General features: G+C 39.7%; 1 protein-coding gene across 5 annotated transcripts in view; it reads right to left on the bottom strand.

Annotated features, from left to right (window-relative positions):
* Positions 1–14,036, bottom strand: part of LOC143298301 (scavenger receptor cysteine-rich domain-containing protein DMBT1-like) — a 43,666-nt gene that overhangs the window by 5,723 nt on the left and 23,907 nt on the right. For 4 of the 5 annotated variants that reach the window (XR_013057364.1, XR_013057365.1, XM_076611120.1 and 1 more), the window contains 4 exons: positions 12,284–12,484; positions 10,979–11,063; positions 5,702–5,832; positions 4,440–4,619 (listed from right to left, as the gene is read on the bottom strand). Coding sequence is in view for 3 of the 5 variants with exons in the window: in XM_076611120.1 (XP_076467235.1) it covers positions 4,440–4,619; positions 5,702–5,832; positions 10,979–11,063; positions 12,284–12,484 (597 nt within the window). In the remaining 2 variants the exon portion in view is untranslated. The remainder of the gene's footprint in view (positions 1–4,439; positions 4,620–5,701; positions 5,833–10,978; positions 11,064–12,283; positions 12,485–14,036) is intronic. The other variant, XM_076611121.1, reaches the window with a different exon arrangement.

The following is a 14,036-nucleotide window of genomic DNA, read 5'->3' as shown; positions in this document are numbered from 1 at the left end:
ACTGCGTTCGGTCAAATCCATATACGCTACACCACATCTGCCAAGCAGCGTAACCCAACGTGCTTAGTCAGGCCTTGAAAAAAAAATTAAAAAAAATGAAGATACAAATATATGAGTGCAGCAAGGCTAACAGCCTACCAGTCAACAATGCAAAGTTGTCGGTCAAACATGCCAGTGAATACCTGCGTAGGCTACATACATGTACTGATGAAATTTATAAACAAAACATGCCCATGATTTTATATTTCTGCCCAGTATTTTAGATTTCTCTCTCTCTCGTTCCCCACCCCCCACCCCCTGTGTGTGTGTGTGTGTGTGTGTGTGTGTGTGTGTGTAAGGTTTCAGTTTCTGTTTCTCACAAGGAGTCGTCAGTCACTGCGTTCGGACAAATCCGTATACGCTACACCACATCTGCTAGGCACAGGTGCCTGCCGTGACAGCAGTATAACCCAAAGAGCCAAGTTGTCAGGCCTTGAGTGCACGCTTATATATTTGTGTACCTATCAGAGTGGATTTCTTTTAACATAATTTTTCCAGAGGACAACACTCTCGTTGCCATGGGTTATTTTTCAGTGCGCCAACTGCATTGCTGCATACGGGACCTCGGTTTATCGTTTCATCGCGGAAAGACTAGACGCTCAGTTTGATTCAGTTTTCAGTCAAACCTGGGAGAAAGAGTGAGAGCGGGATTCGAACCCCGGCCGGCACTCTCACGGACTCTCTGTATTGGCAGCTGAGCGTCTTAACCATTTTGCCACCTCCCTTCTCAAGGAAGTGGAAGGGAAGGGGTGGAGTTGCGGGGAGGGAGTAAGGACTGAATAATACGTTGGAACAATTTTTACTTGTCACAACCACACATTATACACGTGCTTTTGTACGATAAATGTTCAGACCTGAGATTTCATCAAATGCTTTAACTGTTCTCAAAACGTCTTTCATAAAGACTGATGTACGTTAATCTCCTTTTAACAGGAATAAGACACCATCTGCCTACTGGCTGTTTAAAGGGTAGAATAAAGTAAATAATAGGAAGAAATGACAACAAAATACGTTGTTAAAAAAAAAAAAAAAAAAAAAAAAAAAAAAAACGAAAGAAAAGAAAAGAAAGCAGGTAGCAATGGTAACAAATACATTACTTCGTAAATTGTTCATCTTTGCACCTTTCGCTTGGGAATCCGAAGAGGATCCAACTGAGGGAGATCACTAACAACCACTGGCACAGGGAATAGTGGCCTCTACTTGGATCTCTGCAGAGATGCTATCTGCCAATGGTTGACAAAGATAAGTTTGCATAACAAAATAGTGGAGGAAAAACAAGTAGCCAATATCAACATTTCTTCCCCTCCACTGACGGCGTGAACGTCCACGCCTTGTGAACACTATTCATTTCTATAAATACTTTTAAGTACCTCATAGATAAACACGAGTTATTGACAAAAGAGAAATATGACTTTGATGGATAAAATGACTGAGCTAGTAAACGACCTGACCAACAATGTAAAGGAGTAAATTTGAAGGGGCATAAAAAGCCAAAAATGGCTAAGTTGTATAAAACAACGCCCCAAATCCTGATCCTGAAGAATTGTGGATATTGGCAACACGTGTTGTTTTTTTTTCTTTCGTTATTTGAGTGAAAATAACTTTGCAGTTGGTTTAGGAAATTCGTGTACTTCCCCACTATAAGGATTTTTCTGTACGAAGTAGCTGGGCGTTGGTCCTAGATCGGTACGAAGCTCGGTGCTTCGTGGAGATCCGGAAACAAGAATGTCATCGAGCGGCAGTATGGTAATCGTTACATCCGGTAATTTCGGTAGGACTAGGAGTTCGTCGATTAAGAAAAGTCAGTGGGAGTTTATTGGTAATTTTGGTGAGAGATCTGGCAAACTATAATACGGAGCCAGGGGGAGGTGTTGGGAGTGAGCTGTCGGTAGGTTACAAAAGTTTGATTCCTGTTGGACTTTCTGTTTACTCTGGCTCTAAATATTAGGTCTGATATTGATTTAAAAAAAGAAAAGAAAAAAAAGCACAAAATAATTCAAATTTACAAACCATTCGCACATATGTGTCAGATATTTTAAATTCTTCAGACATTGATTTACATGATATGGCACCTCATGTTCTGGTGCCACCTGTCCCTCCCTGGGAGTAACAAAAGCAAATATCAACATGTGCTTCTGACACAACAAAAGGAGAATCTCCACATATAATAGCAGCATATGTCAGAGTTGAATTAGAAGAAAATTTTTATTATCATTTACAAGTTTACACTGATGGGTCGGTCCTGGATGATAGCAGTATAGGATCTGCTTTTGTCATTCCTGACCTAAAAACAGAAAAATCATATTATTTAGGTAAGGGACAGCAGTTCAATTTTTACAGCTGAATTGGTGGCCATCCTTATGGCTTTAAATCATCTTGTTGACATACCAATCACAGTAAGTAATATCCTATTTTGTTTTGATTCTCAATCTGTTTTAAAAAGTTTGCTCCTTTTTGAGAATAATCAAAGAGAAGATTTATTGTTTGAAATTAGGTGTGTATTGCACTCCCTGTTTGTGAAGGGTACAAATGTTGATTTTTGTTGGATACCATCCCACACTGGATTCTTTATAACGACCAAGCAGACAGGGCAGCAAAAAGGGGAGCAAAGAATCATATAGATAGTATAAAAGTACATTGCCCATTGTCATACAAGGAAATAAGCAATATACTAGAAGGAGATTTTTATAGGTGCTTGAATTCAAGTCTAAAACCTCGTCAGTTGACTCTCTCAGACTTTGGTCCGATTCGCAGACCAATTCTGAGTTTAGCTCTCAGACTATTATCAAATTCATTATGCACAAAGTATTGTTCTAATGTCAAGTGCAAATGCTTTAGTAACCTGACAATTAAGCATATGATAATTTTTGACTAGCTTGATGAAGCCTCATGTACACGAAAGTGTGTCTTCACAAGTGACTGAGAACGTTGATGTTTTTGACTTTTTGCATTCATTATTAGTTGTTTTGCTTGTCAGTTTAACGACTTCTCTTTTATGAAGTCCTTTAAGTAATTTCCTGTAATTGTATTTAGAAATTGTTTTTCAAATTTCACCCTCATTTCACCCTCATTTGCCCAGTTTCTCCCAGCCCTCCATTCATTCACATCTCCCACCCCTTCTAACCGATAATACTCAAATGTATTCATACATACTTTAACAAATGTGTGACGGGACATTAAACAAAATTCCTCCTCCCTGTTCACTCTGAAGACTTACACGGACCGGTTCTATCACCCGTTGGTGAAAAGTTCATGCCGGACAGCAGCGAAAGAACTCAGGAATAAAGAAACTGAAGCCCGCATTTCCCTATGCATAGACTTTCATTGAACGAGAACGTTTCAGCTTTCACCCGTAAATTATTCGGGACCGATGTGATCGTTGCTCGCCGCACACTGATCGAAGATCGATGCCTAGAGCCGGACTTTTCTGTACGTTATATACAAAACTACGTGATAGTGGAAGAAAACCAGCCGTGCAGATAAACAACTACTATATTCTGTCATGTCTACGTGAACATGGTTTACTGATTTCACCGCCTGACAGTTGAGAGTGAAATACTCCCTGGTGCCAGAAGAACAGAAAAAAAGGCATTTAAGAATAGCTGGGGATTCCTATGTGATGTGAACGAAATATGGCCAATCCTTCCACCGAAAATTAAGAGCAGTAGGTTTGTGAATGACCGACCCATGATCTGGTCGTAACTACATAAATATGTGCTCTACCTGGCTGGTCAGTGCTGAACTGATGCGACATTGGCGGTGAAAGGGTCATTCTTAAATTTTAAAAATATTGTAAAATAAGGGAGTTGGGGCAGGAGGATTTGAAACCCGTCAAGAACATTCGAATTGTAAGGAGGCACTTGTGACGCCTGGTTACAAAAAGCAGTTTTATCTCCTATTAAAGAGCCAGATATACGGGCAATAAGATCCTCAACCAGTACGGGACCCAGAGACACCACTGTCCATAGCTGTAGTGGTGTTCTCAAATCACAATCCAGTAACATCCCAACGATAATAGGAACAGTAAGAAAACAAGAAGAAAAGCATTAACATGAAAAGTAGCTACATTTATTGTTCATCTTAGCATCTTTTGCCTGGAGAATCAAAAGGAACACACACACACACACACACACACACACACACACACACACACACACACGCACACGTGTGTGTTTCCTATATCATCAAACAGGTGGCCTTCAGGGTTCTTCGATCACTCACCTTAATGAAGTGTGAATGTCAGTTGCAGCATATAGACCATGATGATGAAGGTAGTAACAACAATTATGATAATGGCACTGATAGAAATGACAACGAAGTCATAACGGTGACAGCGATGACAATGATAAAGACAAATACAATAACTGACACGCGTCCGAAACATGTCGCCTATCACTTACAAGGGCGGGTGGTAGTTGCCGTGTACTCAACAGCTTGGAACTGCAGTTTAAATCCTCTGTAAGTAACTGATAAATCGGACTTAAACTGCACGAAGACCTCCTGACCAACACTGTAGATACTGCTGTTGAAGCCTTGGGTTCCACATAGTTTCACAATGAGGTTGTCAGCCGTTGGATTACCTGAGGGAAAAAGAAAGAAGGCATGAAACAGTTTCCGATGAATACACAGACACACGCGCACGCGTGTATATGTGCGTGTGTGTGTGTGTGTGTGTGTGTGTGTGTGTGAGTGTGTGTGTGTGTGTGTGTGTGTGTGTGCGCGCGCGTGCGTGTTTGTGTGTGTTAGTGTAATCACCATGAAAAATAGACACGTGACCCAATTTGATCATAAACATTGTTTTGAAGTCATGGAAGAATGTGTTCGTCACCAGAAACTAAGTTCAATAAATTTGTTTTCCATGTGGTGCGGAAAAAACTGTAGACTCAAGCCACTGCAGTTGCTGAATATAACTATTATACCATTTGTTGTTAGTTACCTGTGTTCACCTGTGTGCTAACTGCATGGTAGGAAGCTAGGAAGTGGTGAACAGCCTTAGCTTGAGGTATAGATGCAAAAAATCATTCTTCTTGCTTAGCACCTATCAAAGCAGCCGGGAGGTTTCACTATGCACATGTAATAGGATCTTCTGATTCTGACTCAAAGATGACAGGCTCTACACATTAACAGATATGTTCATATGTGCTTCCTTTGACTGCTTTTCGACGTGACGTCGTGCTGTCTAATCACTGCAAGAGCACACAAAACGTTTTGAATTGACATATAACTGCATGAGATCCTCACAATGAGCAATATTATGGAAACTTATTGATAATTTTTTCACATCATCATATGATCCTAAAAAAATCTACAATATTCCAACTTTCAGTAATTCACTTTCACTTTTCATACAAATCTTCCCAACCGGTTAATAGGCATAAGTACTGAATCAACTGATGTCTTGCAGTTTTTTTCCCTAAGTATCTAGACTGAACACCAGTCGACAAACAACCAGACATCTATGTACTTAGAAGATCTTCTTGTGTTTTTCCATGTCAGAATGAGTTGCCACTCGTATTGTGAAAGTATAAAAAAAAACAACAAATGGTACAAATGTTGTGCTCTTCTATCGTGGTGGCAATCCGTCACGTGACGGTTGTGATCAATCACTTGCAGACAACACCGGAAAACTCCATGTAGTTTAAGGGAACCATGATTTTATTACCTCCGTCGTAAATTGACAGGCTGTCGTATTTACAGTCAAACGATCCTTCCAGATGGATGTCAGCCACGTGCAGACGAACGTAGTTATACCGTCGGCTCTCTGTTATGATTCTCCATCCGCATTCCTGGTAGCTGATCACGCAGAAACACGCCACAGACACAAAAATCATGAACCAAGAATATTTCATTCTGTTCTGCGGGAACGATCAAAGTGTGAAGGGTTGTTGTGTCATGCACCCATGTAGACTCGTACCATACTGGCGTCCAATTCTCCATTCAAAATTTGTATTCAATTCCAAACCAAAACAAAAACCTCAGGACGCGGGAGGACACACAAGACCACGACGGAAAAAGATGCAGGTGTGAATGGGATAGTGCCATGCTTGGCTGCAATGGCAGTCCAGACGTTGATGATTTTGTGTGTGTTTTGAGTGTGTGTGTGTGTGTGTGTGTGTGTGTGTGTGTGTTTTCTTTCCCACAGGTTATCAGGACGGTGTTAGCGGAGAGACATAAACAGCCACTTTGTTCGGGCCAATGGTAGTTTCAGATATGACTGAGTCACGGTTGGAAGAGGATGACTATGACTGCATGACATAAGAACCCTTCACACCTCGTCCCCCTACACTGTGATCCCTCTTTGGGGTCATGAAGGATATTCAATAACATTACTGATGTTGTTCAAGAAAATTAAAACTTAATTTCTTCAAAAACATCAAAGCTTCTAAAACTGCTGATTAGAATGGACCAGTTATAAAAGACTGTTGTAACCTTTCTAGTTTTGATAAATGTCCCCACTTTCAGCCCCCTCTCCTCTGTCTGCTCTGAACACATTGAGAAAAAACAACAACACAAAACAACAACAAAACCCCCAAACAACAAAACAAACCAAAAACCGATTCTGGTTTCAAACACTTCTTTGGGAATGAACTGACAAAAAAGATCTGCTAATCTAATGCATTCCTTATTTTTCCAAATAATGGCGGAAATTGATGGCTGTATACCCATTAAAAACTTTTTTTTTTTTAAAGGAAGGCTGCTCATTATCGGAATCCATGAAAATGAATGCCTAAAAAACTTAAGATTGGTTTTCTCGAAATAATAGCGGGAGTTGATGGTTGTTTGTATATCTGAAAAAAAAAAAAGAAAGAAAGAAGAAGAAGAAAAGAAGAAGAGAAAGAAAAAGACGTGCATTCGTCGTACGACTGACAAACTCTGGACTGTGGACTGAAATTCAGATTTGTTGATTTTTGATGGTAGTTGTGGACTGAAATTCAGATCTGTTGATATTCTTATGGTAGTTGTGGACTGAAATTCAGATCTGTTGCTTTTTGATGGTAGTTGTGGACTGAAATTAGTTGTGGACTGAAATTCAGATTTGTTGATTTTTGATGGTAACTGTCGACTGAAATTCAGATCTGTTGATTTTTGATGGTAGTTGTGGACTGAAATTCAGATCTGTTGATTTTTTATCGTAATTGTGGACTGAAATTCAGATCTGTTGATTTTTTATGGTAGTTGTGGGCTGAAATTCAGATTTGTTGATTTTTGATGGTAGTTGTGCACTGAAATTCAGATCTGTTGATTTTTGATGGTAGTTGTGGACTGAAATTCAGATTTGTTGTTTTTTGATGGTAGTTGTGGGCTGAAATTCAGATTTGTTGATTTTTTTACGGTAGTTGTGGGCTGAAATTCAGATTTGTTGATTTTTGACGGTAGTTGTGGACTGAAATTCAGATCTGTTGATTTTTTTAATGGTAGTTGTGGTCTGATATTCAGATCTGTTGATTTTTGATGGTAGTTGTGGACTGTAGTTGTGGACTGAAATTTAGATCTGTTGATTTTTTTTTATGGTAGTTGTGGGCTGAAATTCAGATTTGTTGATTGTTGATGGTAGTTGTGGGCTGAAATTCAGATTTGTTGATTTTTGATTGTAGTTGTGGACTGAACTTCAGATTTGCTGATTTTTGATGGTAGTTGTGGGCTGAAATTCAGATTTGTTGATTTTCTGTGGTAGTTGTGGACTGAAATTCAGATTTGTTGATTTTTGATGGCAGTTGTGGGCTGATATTCAGATCTGTTGATTTTTGATGGTAGTTGTGGACTGATATTCACATCTGTTGATTTTTTATGGTAGTTGTGGACTGAAATTCACATTTGTTGATTTTTTATGGTAGTTGTGGACTGAAATTCAGATCTGTTGATTTTTTATGGTAGTTGTGGACTGAAATTCAGATCTGTTGATTTTTTTTATGGTAGTTGTGGACTGAAATTCAGATCTGTTCATTGTTGATGGTAGTTGTGGACTGAAATTCAGATCTGTTGATTTTTTTATGGTAGTTGTGGACTGAAATTCAGATCTGTTGATTTTTTTTTATGGTAGTTGTGGACTGAAATTCAGATCTGTTGATTTTTTTATGGTAGTTGTGGACTGAAATTCAGATCTGTTGATTTTTGATGGTTGTTGTGGGCTGAAAATCAGATTTGTTGATTTTTGACGATAGTTGTGGGCTGAAATTCAGATTTGTTGATTTTTGACGGTAGTTGTGGGTGAAAATCAGATTTTTTGATTTTTGATGGTAGTTGTGAACTGAAATTCAGATCTGTTGATTTTTTTTTAATGGTAGTTGTGGACTGAAATTCAGATCTGTTCATTGTTGATGGTAGTTGAAATTCAGATTTGTTGATTTTTGATGGTAGTTGTGGACTGAAATTCAGATTTGCTGATTTTTGATGGTAGTTGTGGGTGAAAATCAGATTTTTTGATTTTTGATGGTAGTTGTGAACTGAAATTCAGATTTGTTGATTTTTGATGGTAGTTGTGGACTGAAATTCAGATCTGTTGATTTTTTATGGTAGTTGTGGACTGAAATTCAGATTTGTTGATTTTTGATGGCAGTTGTGGGTTGATATTCAGATCTGTTGATTTTTTTTATGGTAGTTGTGGACTGAAAATCAGATTTGTTGATTTTTGATGGTAGTTGTGGACTGAAATTCAGATCTGTTTATTTTTGATGGTAGTTGTGGACTGAAATTCAGATCTGTTGATTGTTGATGGTAGTTGTGGACTGAAATTCAGATGTTGATTTTTGATGGTAGTTGTGGACTGAAATTAAGATCTGTTGATTTTTTGATGGTAGTTGTGGACTGAAATTCAGATCTGTTGATTTTTGATGGTTGTTGTGGGCTGAAATTCAGATGTTGATTTTTTATGGTACTTCACGGCTGCTCAGCCGAGCACAAAATCCGGCTCTTTAGTTGGCCGAGCAGCGTCTAGCGTCTTGGGTCAAAAATTTTTTAATGCCAGACTTTCCCACCGCACTCTGCACTGACCGGCACATTCGCCGCGGTATTTCTGGCCCCCGCCTTCTTTGTTTCACTCGGCCCCGCAGCCCCCGCCCCACTTTTCCCACCTTTTCACAGCATCCACACATTTCCTGCAGCGATTACAGAAAGTTGAATTATTGCTATTCCTGGTTGTATTATTGGAGTGCAGTTTGATTTGATTTACACAATTTCATTATTTTATCAACATCATCGTTTCTTTTTTTTTTTTTTTTTTTGTTGTTGTGACTACCTTAAAAATCTTCGTCTTTCTCGTGGAATGAAGGGCACAGCAGTGCCATAAGCCGACAGACACTTACCCCGCTCTCCATCCCCCTGCTGCTCGCACTCACCATGCTACAGTGTGTTCATTTAAACGTTTGTTGTGCTGCCAAGAAAAATCGCACAACTCAAAAGGTAAGCTAATCTGCATGCAGGCATGCTATATGTTCTGTGTGTATTTACGATATTATTGTGCTAAACGCCTGTTTTCTTTGAGAGGGATTTAAACTTAACGATTTTTGCGATCATGTTTCTACTTATCCTTCTCTTCTCTTTCTTCATTTATGTTTCAGCCGTTGCCGCAACAACCGCTATGTAAGAAAACATATTGTGTTTGGAGTCAATGGAAAGCTTATTTTGTGTTCTTTTTAGAAAACCACTTCTTTAGTCGTTATTTCCGATCCATCCGAGGAGATGATGCGCGAAAGAAACAAAGCAGATTTACCGCCGAACAAGCGTACAGCGAGTGCCGCTGGCGCGGCCTGTTTGTCAGCCGCGTTTATTTATATCCATGCCCTACTTCCTGGGTTCACGAACTTTCGCAGGGCCAACTAAAGTGCCAGCACTGAACACCCGTGAGTTGTGGACTGAAATTCAGATCTGTTGATTTTTGATGGTAGTTGAAATTCAGATCTGTTGATTTTTTATGGTAGTTGTGGACTGAAATTAAGATCTGTTGATTTTTTGATGGTAGTTGTGGACTGAAATTCAGATCTGTTGATTTTTGATGGTTGTTGTGGGCTGAAATTCAGATCTGTTGATTTTTTATGGTAGTTGTGGACTGAAATTCAGATCTGTTGATTTTTGATGGTAGTTGAAATTCAGATCTGTTGATTTTTTATGGTAGTTGTGGACTGAAATTCAGATTTGCTGATTTTTGATGGTAGTTGAAATTCAGATTTGTTGATTTTTGATGGTAGTTGTGGACTGAAATTCAGATTTGCTGATTTTTGACGGTAGTTGTGGACTGAAATTCAGATTTGTTGATTTTTGATGGTAGTTGTGGACTGAACTTCAGAATTGCTGATTTTTGATGGTAGTTGTGGGCTGAAATTCAGATCTGTTGATTTTTGATTTTAGTTGTGGACTGGAATTCAGATTTGTTCATTTTTGATGGTAGCTGTGGACTGAAATTCAGATTTGTTGATTTTTGATGGTCGCCGGTGGGCGTGGATCTTATGCAGCACTGAAGCCGGTGCCGAAGTCTATGCACAAATGTTTCTCTGAATAAAAAATCAGCAGCTACTTTCACCTCCTTCCAATGATCTATTCTCGAAGATTATTGAGTAAATGGTTGACGTGCTTCTAATGAATATCGATTGAAGGGAACGCGTACAAATCTGTTTACCAACAAAACAATTCCAACGAATGTACACTGTGTAGAACCTTCACACATAGTGTAAAATATAATCACATTGTCGATATGAGCCCCGTGTCATATTTTAGAATGGGGAAAGGTTTAGATGAGTGAGTTCAACATAAAAAAATTCCAAAGTATATTCAGATTGATTATTGACAGGATTAAAGTAGGACTATTTGTATCACTTGGATTCGGCTGATCATTAGCCGGAAATTAGGCCTAATTAGAATAGGATAGCTACATTCATCGTTCATCTAAACAACTATAATACCAGAGAGAGAGAGAGAGAGAGAGAGAGAGATTAGTAGTACTTACTTAGGATAATTGCTGGGGTAGTTTGGAGACACCAGTGTCCCAGGGTTATAAGGTGATGCTGTCAGAATCTGTGCAGTCCCACAGGCTGTCGACAATGGGAAGAAATAGCCGTATATTGATCGGTTAGTTGGTTAGTCTATTCATAGTGTCTTCATTCATTTGATGATTTTTTTTCAATTAAAAGATATACCAGAAATTGGCAGTGTTTTTAAACTGTTATTATATTCCCTGTTTGGTTGAATATAGTTACCGTATCAAAGTAGTGTAAACTATGCCTGTTGCTTTGCTCAGTTGGCCAACTTTCGCCAGCTATGGCCGTCGTCAGTTCAGCCAATCAGCATGATTCCCTGCCTTCAGTGCTGAATAGCCATTCCATGGTCTAGAAAGGATGACCCATGTGAACCACAGAAGAACAGCGTTGAGAACCAGACTGACTGAGTTTGACATGGTAAGTGAATTAAAACGAAAACATGGAGTGTAAAGAGAAGAATTTCTCAATTTTGATGTCCTATACTGCATCAAGTCAAACTGATCGACAGTATACAGAGCAAAAGAAGGGCATTGCCTTGACAGGTTCACATGGGAAGCCCTAGTCAGTAACTGCTGTGTCAACGACAAAGGAAATGTCCAAAGTGCCAGGGGTCCAGCACTGCCGGACGTTGCATCACAAGCCCAAAACTGAGGCTCATGATATGAAGGATATTCAGTAACAGAGCCAATTATAAAATCCAGGCCCTGATAGTCTCGTTTTTCATAAGGAAGGGGAAGACACGTAAAAAAAGAAAAAAAAGAAAGAAAAAAAGTGTTTAACTTTGAATCTTAAAAACAGGAGTGGGGGTGGGGGTGGAGTTAGGATCAGTGCAATGTTTGCCATTTTGCTCCTCCAAAGGTAGAAGAGCAAGCACAGCAAGCTACAGCTGTTTGGCACTGTGGAGTGCCCATCCGACTTGCCGCTCGCTCCTGGCTGCTGACGGGACAGCAACATTCCGATTTAAGCAACGAGGAACTAATCTCCGTAATTCGACAGGGCCCTCTTTTTTGTTAAGAATATCTTTTTCTCTGTTAACAATGAGTACTAGCTCACTAAAGCGAAAATTTAAATTTCAGAACAAATTGACAGTCCAAAAGTTATTTTCAACTCTGAAAGTGGAAAAAATACATGACACAAAAAGCTGGGGGCAAGTACTGACCTTCACACACACACACACACACACACACACACACACACACACACACACACTGATAACAATGACAATGACAAAGAGGGACATACAAGCTAAGGCTTTGAAACAAATGTAAACTCACGAAAGTAATCAGGAGTGGAGGTGGTTGTGGGTAAAGTTGTAAAATGGTGGACAGCTTTGTACAACAATCTGAATCCTCTGTAAGTTCCTGATGAATCGGACTTGAACTTTACAAGGATCTCCTGACCAGAACTGTAGAAATAACTGCCCAAACCGTTGGTTCCGCATAGTTTTGCAAGAAGACTGTCATTGCTTGGCAGACCTGTGAAAAAACACACAAAAACAGGAACTAGTGAACACAATTAAAAAATGAAGAGCAAAGTTCAAAACACATTAGGAGCAATCAGGAGCTACAATAGCTAAGTTGGGCACCACTAGAAGAACGGTGAAAGAAATCCCGCTTGATAACGATGCACAAGTTCCGCCATGTAGACATAATCATCGACAACACGCGAGCACCAGCTTTTCAGAAGCCCAAGCACAACACCAGGCACTCCCATGATCAACAGTACACCACGGAAACCTGGTACAGGGACTACAGGAAATTTTCTTTCTTTCCCCGCACTACCAGGGAGTACAACAAGCTTCCGCCTGAGGCAATATCAGCCTCGGTGGAGAGCCTCCAATCCTACTTCTGACCTCCCCCCCTCCTCCCCTTCACCTCCCCCCCCAAGCCCCTCCCTCCCCCCAACCACCCTCCCCCCAACTCCCAAATTCCTTCCCACCCACTACAAAGTAGGGCCTACCAACACTGTCTCGAGGTCTGAAAAGGGGTGGGTGGCCCCAGCCCCTTGTCCAGTCCCCTTAGGCACTCACTACCCAAACAAACCCCACAACACAACAGCAAACTGGAACCTTTGTAAATGCCAGAATCTTCAACTTGATGAAGGCAGGCAGTTATGAAAGAAGAAGAATCGTTAATGTAAAGATCGTGCGTTCTTCCGTTCAAATGTTTTTTTCCCTCTATCATTCAGAGGATCACATAATTTGTTGTTGTTGTTGTTTTTTTGTTTTTTGTTTTTGGTGGCGTGAAGCATGGAAACGATACGATAAAACTTGCCTGAAAATCTATATAAAGTCTTGTCTTCATGAGGGTTAAAGCCTTAAGTTCGACCAGTTGAAACATACATTAGTTCTAGGTTCAAGGTCGAACTCTAGCCAAACAATTTCATTGGCCAATCATCACATGCATTAATCATCAGCATAGCGCGTCTTGTCCAATCAGTGTCTCTCGACCACAATTACTGGCTTCAGCGGTTCTCAATCAGTTCCGTGAGTCGAAATATCTCTACGTTCTCTGCACTACCTTATGTTTGTTCAACACTCTTTCCCTGGTGAAGCCAGACCTGTACAAATGTTATTCTAAAATAATCTACAATATCTTAATTAATACCTATCTGGCGGTAAGTGGACATTGCTTTTCACCCAGACCTTATCAACAAGTTCGTAAATATCGAATCCACTGATATCTTGCAGTATTTGGATTGAAAACCAATTGACAAACAACCAGACTTTCCTTTTTTTTCTACACGTGTTATTTTTGTGTTTTTGCCTTGTCATGACAAAAGTTTTGGGGAAAAAGACATAATAAACAGTTGGCACTAAAGGTGTCTTGCTCTTGTATCGAGATTACCTGTCACATGACAGTTGTGACACATCACTAAAATATACATTACTCTTGTACAATGGCTATTAGTCACGTAACAGTTGTTCACTTTAGTTAATATACATTGCTCTTGTACCATGGTTCCAGTCACGTGATAGTTGTGACACATCACTTAAGTATGCATACTAAACGGGGAAGCTCTATCATG

The sequence above is a fragment of the Babylonia areolata genome, chromosome 23 (assembly GCF_041734735.1).
Source record: "Babylonia areolata isolate BAREFJ2019XMU chromosome 23, ASM4173473v1, whole genome shotgun sequence".
NCBI lineage: Eukaryota > Metazoa > Mollusca > Gastropoda > Neogastropoda > Buccinidae > Babylonia > Babylonia areolata.
This window is presented reverse-complemented; position numbering and strand designations above follow the sequence as displayed.